This window comes from Lissotriton vulgaris, chromosome 8 (genome assembly GCF_964263255.1).
Source record: "Lissotriton vulgaris chromosome 8, aLisVul1.2, whole genome shotgun sequence".
Classification (NCBI taxonomy): Eukaryota; Metazoa; Chordata; class Amphibia; order Caudata; family Salamandridae; genus Lissotriton; species Lissotriton vulgaris.
In genome coordinates this window covers 1,507,651,473-1,507,664,920 of record NC_141696.1, presented here as the reverse complement: position 1 = coordinate 1,507,664,920, position 13,448 = coordinate 1,507,651,473, and the positions used below count along the sequence as shown (strand labels likewise).

Genomic DNA, 13,448 nt, shown 5'->3' with positions numbered 1-13,448 from the left:
AGGCCACCTGAAGAGCTGTCAATTCCCGGGCAGCATCCAACAGGGGCTGCTGGACTTGGGCATTACCAAGATCAGGCAATATCCAGCTCAATGTCAGGTCGCTAGTTATGCACCAGCAATGCTAGGGCTGAGGTGTACATACGAGGGCAGCTGTAGCCCTCTACCCCTGGAAGAACGCGGCTATGGGACTAAAGGAAACCTCATCTAAGTAGGCAGCAATAAGAGGGGACAGAGAGAGCAGCTGCAAATGCCTTCGGACTCACTCAATTAGGGCTAGAGGTGCACTATCATCTGCGCAATATGCGGTCAACACCAAAAGCAGCAAGCACGTAATAGAAATATTTGGGCGTGTAAGTACTAAAAGGCAACTGTTTATGAGACCAAAACGAAAAATAATACAGTAAATTTAATAAAAATAAAAAAATATATGGAAAAAGCATTAAAAAAAGAAAAGTCCTGCAAAATGCTGTGGGCTGATCCAAAAAGTGAGAGACAGTACATGTAGACAATGACTGAAGGGTGCTCACCAAACAAACCAATGGCTGAAGAAGGCTGACCAAACGTCTTTTCTGTATGCACATGCTAGCGTATGTATATGCTATGTCAGGTGAGTGGTGGTGACAAGAAGCCTTGCTAGACTGCTAAAGCACTTGGTAGCCAGCCCTAAAAAGATGTTTAGGAGAAATTTAGGTAGAGAGGGTAAAAACATCACTTTCCCACGCAAACAAGATTTCCTAATATTGCTATTAGTTCCAAAAGCCCCAAGGACCCCCAATATTGAAGGGTGGAAGTAGAGAAGGACTGAATAACCAAGTGCAGAGGACACTGCATGTTTCCCACCCTTAATAAGCAATTTCCTCAGTTTCTCAATATCCATCTGAGAACCAGGAGAAGAGACACCACTCGCCGCTCACTCTGGAGTGTACCCAGCTTACTGAATTAACAAATATTACCAGACTATAGGATTTCAGCAGACAAGATTAAAAAGGACCATGCTTAAAAGTAGTATTAATGTTTTAGGAGGATTCTGAGAGAATAAGATTTTGCCTTGAAAAAGTTCTCTAGAACGAAACATGTTGGCTGGTTGCATTTTCTCAATTGGATAATTGAAATAATAAAGATATATTGAATAAGAATGATACGAGTGGCAAGTAAATCTTTCTGAATTTGGACCACCGCTTGGGAGAAACAACTTTAATGTTAACTACTAAGATTACTGAAGATATTTGAACATTAGTACAGTTACACTATCAGAGGGCTGAGTTCTTCCCCCACCTACAGAATATGCAATTCTTTCACCAATCTGGGACCACAGAACACATATGCACTGAAAAGCCTATCGGAGAGCTAGCACTGTAGTACGAGTTACTTTCCTTCGGTAACGATGTATCTGATAGAGATGATTCTAGCCGCAGATTCCTTAATGTAGAATTATCCTCAGGTGTGAGACTGGATCCGGATTTTTTTTTGCCGCAGCATCCCTGCGCGTTGGGGGGCGACACAACGTGACTCCCCCCTGACGTTGTCCCCGAATGTGACGTCAGTGAGGTCACATAAGTCCCACCCCGGCGCGCTGACGTCAGTTTTCTTCGGAGAACTTTTACGGGCCACAACACGGAGCCATCACCAACAAAACTGTGAGAGTATGGGAACAGAGTGCGAAAAAGTAGAGAAACAGAAAAGAAAGAAGCGAATGGTGAGGAACAGCACCAGTAGGGACAGTGCCAGGCACTGCGGCACTGAAGGCCATGGAAAGGAAAGAGCAGAGCGCCGCTGTGAGAAGCAACCCTGCAAAGCAAAGCTGATATCCTTCCTGCAGGCAGAAAAACATGTGAAAAGTGTCATTGCAGACGATAGAAAGTCTGCAACCACAATCTATAGCAATGAAGGGGAACAAGTCCGGGACAGATAAGTAACGACAAAATACCCCAAAACAACACCATCAAAGAATGTCGTATCCACTGTAAAGAACTAAGGGCTGAGGCACAGCCAAGAGACCCCAACCCAAAGGACTGCAGAGGAGTCAAAAACCCCAAGCAATGAAAAAGGGAGAAAATTACTAGTAGCACACTGGAATAACCAGGGTGTAGGGATACAGAAGTACACATGAACCTACCATCCAATTACCAGAAAGGAAGGAGCGGAACAAATAAACAGTCCCCACCAAGCAGAAGAGAACCTCACCAGATTGTAAAAGCACAGGGCCCCAACAGGGGATGTGTCATGGGGACAGGGAGGACTGCCCAATCCCCACCAAGCAGAAGTTAGCAAGAATAAGGAGAAGGGGTGGCCAGGGTACCACAAGCCCACCCGAGGGGTAAAAGGGCATCCACCAGAGAACCCAGAGGCACAGACGGCACCAAGGGAGTACCAAAAGAAGAAAAGAACCACCCACAAAATCCAAGGGGAAGAGGTGGAAACGGAGGCTGAGCACACCTCAAGAGAGCACACACAGCGCAGACGGCTGAACGGGCATCAGCCCCCCAGGCAGGGGACGGTAGGAATGGCTCACAGCCAAGAAGCACATACGTGAGAAGGAAGACATAGACGTGCAAAGCCCCAGCAGAGCCAGGCACAGGCGCACGCAGGTACACGCCGAGGCCCATGGAGGAGGACCATAACGACAAGGCGTGCGCAGGAAGCAGCTGGCACATATTATGAAGAAGTGCGGCAAGGGAACCCAGAACAAGCCCCAGGGAAGGACCGTCCCAGCGGCCCAACCCGACCCACGAAGAGAAGTGGGACAGGCCAAAAGATCAAGAGGAGAAATATTTAGTACAGACCAAAAGCTGGGAACCAGAACACAGGAGAACACCAGGAATATCCTAGCCCCCCCCCTCTCCCCCCCCACCGGAACACAAGGTAGAGGATCAGGCTGAAACATTGGAGGAGGATGTGGAAACACCATGACAGGACGCCGTAGACGGCATGACAAAAGTCAGTCTGGCGATCCAGAGGCGGAGGAGGGAAGGCAAAACACACAGAAACAGACATCCCGCAGGAACAAAGGATAAAATGCACAACAGGCAAGTCCTTTAGATGAAGGATAGAAACACCATCGGATACTGAGCAGGACAGTACCTGGGGCAGCGCACCTGTGCTAAGACAGAAGAAAAAAGACCGCACCAAGCGGTGTACAGTGATGCCAGGAAAAGCGAGGAACCCGAAAAGAGGTCCACACCCGCCCAACTTAGGACAGAGCTATACAATAGCCTACAAGTACCCCACTTAGGGTATGACACGTTCCAAGACAAAACATGGGAACACCTCTTAGGGAGAAACCCGCAGCAGAGGACAAGACATAAAAGACCTGTGTGCATCACGACAGGTGGCTTACCAATCAGCCAAGAAATACACGGAGGGTCCAAGGTGAGGACCTACACCTCTTCACTAACAGCCAGAAAACACACACACACACACAAAGCTAAAGGGCTGAACCAGCAGCCAACAGTACAGAGGGGCCAACGTAAGAACCCTAAAGGCATTCCAAGCCTCACACAACACACAGACGGGCGGGCCAACCGAAACACTAGACCCAAAGAGAAAGGTGGGATAAACGCCTCCCATAAGGCACCTGAGGACCGACAAGCCGAAGCCTATGGAGGGGGAGGAGGACGGAGCCCCTCAAGGAGTCATTGAATGGCGGAGTCCGGGTGGGTGTCAAATAACGGCAGAGATAATTGAAGATATATGGCCTCTGGTGCGCGTAACAGACACCAATAGGCCATGGGAGGAGCTACGCAACCGCCCATGGCCTATTGCGCGTTCTGTTTTCAAAACACACGCACACTAAGGCCAATGAAAATGGACCTAGGAAATAACACGCACAAACTGCGTGGAATTCCTAGGTCCATTTTCAAAACACCGAGAACAGGACTCTGGGTTGCGCGACACTGCTACGCAGTGTACGCTAGGTCCGAGTCCTAAAAAACCCATCAAAGGGCAGGTCAACAAGACGCTCAAGAACTTTCTCCGGAAAGACGCCATCTCGCAGCCAAGCATGGCGACGGAGGGCCACAGAACTCGCCCTAGCACGGGCGAGAGAATCAGAACCATCCAAGTCCGAACGGAGAATAAATGTAGACAACTCCAGACCATCCAGCACATGGTGCAGCAGATCAGTGCAGACACCTCCCTGGGAGGTGCGAAACAGAACGGACCCCGCGGAATCCCATAGGGCCGAGGTAGCCCTGGCCAACACACAAAGTGTGTTGAGAGCGCGCAGAGCAGCACTTGTGGAAGCGAAAATGTTATTGTGACGGAGGAAGCAACACCGAAGGCAAAGAAGGAAAAGTAGTCTGCAGGACAGGGCCCTGGGAATAAGGGTGGGACAAAAGGCTAGACTGGAGCGTGTGGAGCAGGACAGTGGCGTTGGAGAAGCGGCAGAGGCACAGGGTCCCCCACAGGAGGACGCCCCCAAGCCGCCTGAAGAGAGTTGAGGAGCGAAGCTTCAAATGGAAGAAGCATCTCCCCCTCCACCAGAGCCCTTTTAGATAACCTCCAACAAGTGGTCCGAAGGGAGTGGAGCGACTGGGTTGCCCATTTGCAAAATACCGGTGGCCGTGGAAATGGCCCGGACAAAGACTACACTTGCCTGCGTAGGGCGTCGTGGGTGAGAGAGCAACTCTTCCGTGGGCGAAGGCTGCAAACTAAGCCACCCGTCCCCTTGCCCGCATGGGGGAAGAAACGGCCAGCCCCTGAAGGATGGAAGACCCATGGACGAGTGAGGGGTCTCCAGAGAAGGAGGAGAAGCCTGCGGGGCAATCAACAGCGAGGTGCAGAAGAGCAGGTCCAGGGGCTGTGGACGCGGAGACGGCATAGAACCCGCCTGGAAGCCGCCGGGAAAAAGCAATAATGCGGCGTCCAGTCTCTGGTGAAGAGGAGACAAGGAGCTGGCAAACTTCCGGAGAGGAAGGGGCATCCGGAGAAGAGTAGACGATCTGACGTCGGGACCGCACCGTGGAGTCTGCCATGGGCACCAGTGTGTCCTCAGTCAGCGCCGAAACGTCCACCAGGGGTGCCGAGTCGTCCTCCACCACCACGTGCCTAGTAGGAGAAAGGGGCGGGGTCGGAGCCAAAGCAGCCAATGAACGGTGCTGACAATGCGCTGGCTCAACCTCCGATGAGGCAGCCGCCTGCGCAGAGGACCGAGAGGGACTCGGGAGGGCGCCCAAGTCCCGGCCTCCACCTACGGCGCCACCAGGGCCGGGAGGAAAGTCGTTGGCGTCGGAAAAGCACCGGCTCGGCCTCTGGTAAGACAGCCGCCTGCCCAGAGGACTGAGGGGGACGAGCCGTGAGTCCCAGCGACCGCCTGTGGGGCTTTGCGGCGAGGCATGGACGTTGTGGGTCGAAGAGGGGAACCCCGTAGGGCCGCACCTTGACGACACCACATGTCCAAACCCTGAAGCCGCCGGCGAATCCGCGAAAGGCCCCGCGCATGGCGAGGAATCAGCGGACGTCACAGTGAGAGGAGGAGGGCCCAAAGAAGCCTGCAGCGTCGTAGCATAGGCCTTCATCTGGGCCCTTGTCGCCCCAATGGCAGGAAATGGCGGATAGGGTGGCGATGGGCGAGGGCGCATGTCTCGAGAGGAACTTGCGCCCTCCGCAGAACGAGGGCAGGGCGTCAGAGACAAGCTGCAGGACTTACCGGTGGGCGAGCGACGCCCGTGGGGCCTCGGTGAAGGACGATGCCGCATCCGGAATCAGCGGCTTCGGGACCCTTCCGAGGTAGGGGACGGACACTGAGACGAGACCGATCTGGACAAGCGGGCCGAAAACAGTTTCATTTGGCGCTCACGCCGGGACTACTGCTTGAGATGCTGACAAGCATCGCAGTCCGTAGAATCATGGTGTTCGCCCAAACACCACATACAAATCTGGTGAGGGTCCGTCCCCGACATCTGACGCGCACAAGAAGCACACATCTTGAAACCCGAAGGCATTGCACACTGTTCCCATTGCAAAGGCGTTAAAATAGGCCGAAAACTGGTCAAGGGAACACACCCCGGATCTGCGTTGCAATTGGAAAAGAAAGGAATCTGACAGCGCGCTGGGGTGGGCTTATGTGACCTCGCTCACGTCACGTCCGCGGACGTCAGGGCGGAGTCACGTGGTGCTGCCCCTCGGCGCGCAGGGATGCTGTGGCAAAAAAAAAAATTCCGGGTCTAGTCTCACGCCTGGGGATAATTCTACGTTAAGGAATCTGCGGCAAGTTGTCTCTATCAGATAAGTGGCATTAAAAAGACATGTGAGCATACACAATTTATCAAAATAGAAAGGCAATAATAGTGTTGCTCTCTCATCAAAGGTGCACGAGAGCTGAGCTTGTACCTGAATAGCATCATCCTCTGCAACCTCGTAAATGAGTTCATCATGAAGCTGCAGGATAAAGAAGGCCCCACTGGTGGGCTGTAACATTCCTTTAAGTCGCCTTCGCTCTAATTTTCCTGCAAGAAAAAGAAAACAGTAAACCTCGTTCGTAATGCTGCCTGATGGTGATTAGCACATTGAGACATTATTCATTTTCAAGTTTCAATCCCTAGAGTGACCCCAGGGCAGTGGTAGTCAAGATGAAACATCTGGCATCCACATGACAGAGGTCCTCTATAAAGATAATGCCAGGAGCAGTTGATTAAGGAAAGTAACCTTTAAAAAAGAGTCTTAAAACAAGGTGACAAAAATAAACCCTGTATGTCAAAACACCCCCAACAAACCTACATGATTGCTGACAAACCTCACCAATGTCATTGAGAGGTTAATCAACTGGATGAAACAGAGGGAAGGGGTAAGATCGACAATTAGCACAACAGGAGGTTGGTGGAGCAGGACCAACAAGCCATGCTAAACATCAGGGAGGATGAATGCTTATGAAGGAGGGGTAGGACAGGATCAACTACAAGCGGAGCAGACAAAAATGAAGCAGCACTACCCAACTCTATCTGGCCTTATTTAACATCTGGCCTCATCCCCTTCCACCCATGCAGCTACCTGCCAAGTCAGCCTAGACAGTCAATGAATGAGGGGGGTGAAGCGCTGACCCATCCCCGTGCCTGGTGCCAAAGGTGCACCCAGGCAACTGGTCAGGTAGGAGAGTGGGCACAAGGTGTGCTATCTCAAATGGTCCTTTTCTTTGTCCCTTTTGATGTATTGGAAACACTGTCTAAATTCTTCTATTTTCTCTTGCTGTATGGGGTAGCATGGTGCAGAGCGGGCAGGTCAAACTCCAGAGGACATGTGTAAAGCATCCACGCAGTACACACAGGCGACACACAAGGCACACCACAAAAAGAGACCACACCAGATTAGGTGAAAAGAATAACTTTTGTATTGTGTTAACACAGGATAATAACCACAGTAACAGTAATCTGTACACTGCGCCAACTGGCGCCAAGGCAATATGTACAGGGGGATTATTTACATGGCAGGGCTAATCGGGCCGCTGCCAGAACCATGGCGAAAGACAAAGAAAAAGAGAAAAAGGTAAGTCCAACAGTCTCAATCCTGCAATCAAAACATCAGGGCGCGAAGTTAGGCATTGGGCCGGAACACCTGCAACGGAAACAAGATTGCATGACAGTACTATTCGGCCTACGAACCTGTGATATCAGTCACAGTGGCATAACACATTAACAGTGGGCATCACCCTTAGGGAAAAACATTAGGCACATTAGTATAGGGCCCGTCCCAATAGGCACAAATCACATTATGCACGACATTAGGTATAATCATCACTGTAGGCACAACCATATTCAGGTGGGGGGCACAAACCATGAATCTAAATCACCCTGGGCCTACACATGTGAGCCGAGGAGCCTAATATGGGAAGAATCATCGCAGCATAGGGCCTAAACCCTGAGCATGACATCAGCAACCAGTGCTCGCATTAGGAAAGCATTAGCATAGCCACATTAGCACAGGCATACAGTCGCATAAATCACCGGTGCATAAAGCCTGAGCAACACCTTTGGCATGTCATGGGGCATCAATAACCTTTTAGAGGATCTCCCGTGGGCATAGACACCGGAGTCACTGCCCCCACAAGAGTACCGGCACTACACATGCGGATAGAGCCCCCCCACGGGCCTCTCACAACACTGTTGCCCCCAAAGGTGGCAACTGCGGTCCACTGTCCTGTGGGCAGCCGAGTACCATGAATTCAGTCCTTGGGACAATGGCCCCCCCTTCCAGGCCTCTACAATTGCCAATGTCCCCTGGAACCCCACTCTGGGACTCCACCTGGCCCAACGTTGCAGGTGCCCGCTGACAGATGGGGCACCCGTAAAGTCAGTTCGGTCACCGGGGGCAGGCACCGACCGTATGCCCAGACACCCCCCCCTCCCCCCAACCGCAGAATGACTGAGCCCCACACTCACCGGCTCTTGTGGCTGCCAGGTCGTGGTTTTGGTCAGGCGGGGCTCTCTCCTCCAGCACGGGAGCCCCACCAGCAGCAGCACCTTCTAGGAGGCTCTTCTGCGGCTCCCTCTGGTCTTGGCGCTGTCTTCCTGGCGGCAGGCGCGGGCTTCCCTCTCCCACACGGGAGCCCCGTCTACGCCAGCACCTCTCTGCAACTCACTCAGGCCCCCTCATGGGACCCAGGGCTTCCCGGACGATCCCGCTTCTTCTCGGTGCTCTCCTCCGCTCACGGAGAGCCCCCACTCACTTCCGAAGCAACATCTCAGGCGATGTGGGGACGTTGGCCAGTGTGGGGTAGGCTTTTGCCTGGCTACGCAGCAGACACGGGGCTCCCTTGTTACTCCGGGAGCCCCCTCTTCCGGCTCCCTGTTGCGGGACGGCACTTCGCCTCAGGCGCTCCCGCCAGCACCCAATCGGCGGTCCCGGGCTGCGGCGGTGATATCGGTGGGTTTCTTCTTGCGGCAATGAGGGGTAGGCTCCCTCCTTTGTAAAACCACCATGTGGGGTAGGCACCCGCTCTTCAATATGCATAGAGCGGGGTAGGCACCCGCTCCTGGTGCACTCGGCGGCACGGGCCGCGGCGGTGATATCGGGAGATTTTCTTCTTACGGGGCAATACAGGGTAGGCTCCCGTTAAATCAACATCAAAACCACGGGGTAGGCTCCTGCTGGTTTAAATAAACACAGGAACGCTGGGTAGGCACCCGCTTTCATTGAAAAGCACACAAAGCGCCGCCACTACGCGGGGTGGGCTGTCGCTCTTTTGAAATCAGCAGTTCTCCCAGGCAGCACTACTGGGTCATGAAGGATAGCCCCTCACGGCGCTAGGCAGCCCCACCACCTTCAGAGGCAAAAGACCATGCTCCTCTTCTCCCTGGTCATTTGCATCTAGTGCTTGGGATGTGTTCAGTCCCCCCTGGGGCTTCAGGGACGACAGGTCACGCTCCTCACCTCCTTCTGGCCACAGTCAAAGGTGCTCTTCAACAGTCAGATAAAAAGCTCTTCTCTTCCAGGTGCTAGGGAGCAGTCAGGGCCCAGGTGTAGCGCTCATGAGGCGCTAGGGCAGGAGAGCGGCAGGCAGTGCTAGGCCAGGTCAGCAGTCAGTGGGTACTCATCAGTACAGGACAGCGGCTCCTCGGAACCATCATCCCATGTAGCGTGGCACTTCTCCTGGTACAGCAGCCTGTACTCTAGCAGCAGGCCTTCACTGGCCCTGTGGACAAGGGAGGGGTGCAGATGGGCTCAGGGGCCAGCACACAGGCCCATGTGATGGCACCCGATGGCAGCAGGTCCCTTCTCTCTCAAGTCCACGCTCTGTCTAAGCACATGGTGGCACAGCCCCCTTACTTATACGCCTCTCACCCCACCTACCAGACCGTGCCAGAAGCTTCTAGAAGCGTCTGGGGAAACTGGTTCTAACTGGCTCAGGAGGAGAAGAAGAGCACTTTAGGTACCAGGCTTCCCTCCAAAAGCTAGGGGTGCTGGGAAACAACAACTAGACTGCTAACCAACCACAGTCAGGTGGCACCACACATAGCCATGGCATCCATTTTAATAGCAACATTTCACCAGGGTGCATACTTATAACGGGGGAATTATAGGTGCGCACACCATTGCATCACATTTAACATGGCATCTCACACCACACTTGGCCGATACATTTCTCTACCATGGGGGAGACATCCTCAAACAGGGGGTCGAAAAGTGAAAAATTTCGGGACAAAGGGCCAAGTCCAACACTGTCTATGCCGCCTCATGCTGCAGCTTTCTTTGTCCCCTTGAGTATTAACTCCTATTTGCATAACAATTCTGCAGTGTGTAGCATTTGGTAATCACACATATCTGTTACTACTTCTACTCGGGCAGTGTTCTGACTCTCTTTGAGCCTGGTCCACGCTAAATACAACATAAAAAGAACTTAAATAAGGCAGACATCAAGTGGATGAAAAAGGAGAGCCAAGGCTGCCGAAATGGCAGCTTGGGAATATTATCATGGAACGACCAGTTTATAATATAAGCAAGTGAAATATATTTTAAGTGGGCAAAACACCTTTTTCGTGCCAGTGCACATTTATTCCCTAACAACCATCTTTGTGTCATAACTGTTTGCAAAATGTAGGAAAGCATTCAAAACCTGTTTGGATATCTGAGTTCCTTGGTACAAAGCCATATCCGGCTGTTTCTCCATTTAAGGGCACACTTGACCTTTAACTCCTTCACTACTGTTTGCCCCTAAACATACTGTTTAAAAGGACATCAAATTTTAGTTCCAAATTGCCATAAATCACATTAATAAGTCAGATATCGGATTGCATGGTCCAAGCACAGATGAACAAGTTACTTCCCTTTGGCAGCGCTCTTTCTGGTAGGGTTTCTATCTAGCCACAGATCCCTCACCTTTTGAATAATCCCCAGGCGTAAAACGGGACTACAGATGCTTTGAAGCTGAACCTCTGTGTGCCAGTAGGTGGCACTATGTGGCTGTCCATTGATGCCATTCTACTCTGGAAATGACATGCTGAGCCTTGATAGGCGCCACTCCTGCACACTGACATCAGTTGCTTTCGAGAGTGTCCACACACCTAGATTCAGGGCCACCATCTTATTAATGGCTAGAGTCAAGTCAAGGAACGGAGAGGTTGGGAGGCTCAGTGAGGAATCTGCAGATAGATTCTCTACTAGAAAGAGCATTACCGAAGGTAAGTCAATCAATCAATCAATCAATCAAACATTTAGAGCGTGGCAAATCACCCATGATGGCCTGGAAGCGCTGGAGCGGTTTGTTGCTGTGTGGAGGTTTGATCATTCAACCACCCAAGTTTTTGTTCTCTTCTAAATTTCTGGAGCAACGGTGTCGTCCTGAGGTGTAGGGGGAGGTTGTTCCAAGTTTTGGCTGCCAGGTGCAAGATGGAGCGTCCTCGGCTGTTGGCTCGACGGATCTGTGGGATGTCTGCGAGGGAGAGGGAAGCCGGTCGAAGGTGTCTGGTTGGTTGGTTGGTGGGTGGTCAGGCATTTCTTGATGTATGCTAGCCCTTCCTTGTAGGCATGGTCAGCATCTTAAACTAGCATCTCTTAGGAATCCCGAGTCAGTGTAGTTTCTTGCAATGTGGTGTGATGTGGGTCCTTCTAGGGAGATCGAGTATGAGTCTTGCCTCGGAGTTTTGCATTGTCTGGAGTCTCTTCAGGAGGCGAGCAGGGATTCCTACGTAGAGCGTGTTTCCGTAGTCCAGTCTGCTGGTGATGAGGGCTTGCATGATCTTCTTGGGCTCTGTGGCTAAATAATTTGGTTCATCTGACAGAGACTTCTAGACAAAGATTCCTGACCTTTTCAATACATACTAAAGCTGTACATTGCTTAAAAGCATTAGACAGCGTGGTTGAACTCGTTGATTCGAACTTAAGCCTTACTTCACTTTCAATTCAAACTTTGGATTACTTCTGGTACATTTTTATTTTGGAATACTTCCAACATAATATATGTTTTTACATTTTGTGTGTGACTTCCCTTTTTTAATTACATTTTCAGCTTATATCCAACACTGTGTGAATATTTAAGTTAAAATCTTTGAATTTTAGATACACTACAATTTGACTACACTAAGAACCTACAATTTATACAAGGAAAGACTTATTGCTAGAGTCAAGATATCAAATGCAAATCAAGGATTCCTTACAGAAACAGTTTCTCTCGCCCAATATTCCATCATTCCTATTGCAGACACTCCTGTTATGCTTTTCTCAATATGATGAAGTTTTCTATGCAAAAGACAGGAAGGCAGTAAGTTTGGATGGAGGGGTCAATGACAAAGTTGTGCCTGCTTAATCTCATTATGAAGTGTACCTTGAATAGAATGGATGACAAAGCTTTTATCAGTGCAGAGTTTTAAGCCATACAATGGCAAAATGGCTGCTTGAAATCAATGTAGGTGCATACCCGTCCGATCGATCTTGACCATGCTCTCCAAGTGTCCATGAGATTTGGCAACTGAAGGGAATACCTGCTCCAGCCGCTTCTGAATGTTCACTGTCGCCATTTTCACAATATCCGCCGCAGAGCCCTGCACAGTGGTGTTCACAGCCTGACGCTCTGCCTAAGGAAAAGACGAACAACCTTTTCGAACGAGTTCTTATTCTGAATACCACATGCAGTTGCACACTATATACAATATACACTTTAATGAGATCATCGATAACTACTGAAGGCGATGCTCCATTTCAGGAAGCCTTGGATAAATGAGACATGTGATGCCTTTCTTTTTTCAGTTTAAAGAGCTTTATTGAAGCAAATAAGAACTTAGGTACAACATTACAGCAAAATTGTAGCGACATGGCAAAAACTGATGCCTTTCTTAACACACTCACTGCAGGAACTATAAGTAACTGTGCCAAGTGAAGCCTTCAAGGTCATAGGTTAAACCACAGTTACTACAATAATTACAGCAGCCAGGGGTAACAGTGTCAAGTGTGGTTGCAATAAAACACACACTCGAGCAGCCAGGGGTGACTATGCCAGGAGATGACCCCATTAATATTCCAATTAGAGAATCTATCTGTAACTGTGCAAAGTTTACAACCCCATTAATGCAAAAATGACAGCGCCTATGGGCAACCGCCATCTGCGCTCCCACTTGTCCAGGGAAATCGTGGTAAGCGATGGGCTGTCATTACAATAAATGAGCAGCACTGGGTAACTTGTGATGCCCCTGCGCGTTACAGCTCCATAGGAGACTGTGCCAGGTCACACCCCATTAACACAATAAATACACAAATCCGGTAGATATGTGTAACTGTGTCAGGTGATGCCACCACTACTGCATGTGCTTGACATGTTCTATTTACTCCTTTCATTAAAATAATTAAACCATTCCTATTTCGACCCTGCTCCACCTGGTTACCAGTAGCCAGAGTTTCCTTTCATTATGCTGAAAACACCAGTCTGAGGCTGAAGCAGTGCAGTTTACAAGCGTCCAAAACAACAATAACCCACTCTTCGTTTCCAGACCCCTTGTCTCAGCAAACAACACGTACAGAGGCCA

The 13,448-nt window shown here is 50.5% G+C and overlaps 1 protein-coding gene across 1 annotated transcript in view; it reads right to left on the bottom strand.

Annotated features, from left to right (window-relative positions):
• The window catches only part of POLQ (DNA polymerase theta), a 415,163-nt gene that overhangs the window by 24,633 nt on the left and 377,082 nt on the right, over nucleotides 1–13,448 (bottom strand). The window contains exons 29-30 of the mRNA XM_086935619.1: nucleotides 12,347–12,503; nucleotides 6,331–6,446 (exon numbers count right to left, since the gene is read on the bottom strand). Of these exons, the coding sequence (XP_086791745.1) occupies nucleotides 6,331–6,446; nucleotides 12,347–12,503 (273 nt within the window). The remainder of the gene's footprint in view (nucleotides 1–6,330; nucleotides 6,447–12,346; nucleotides 12,504–13,448) is intronic.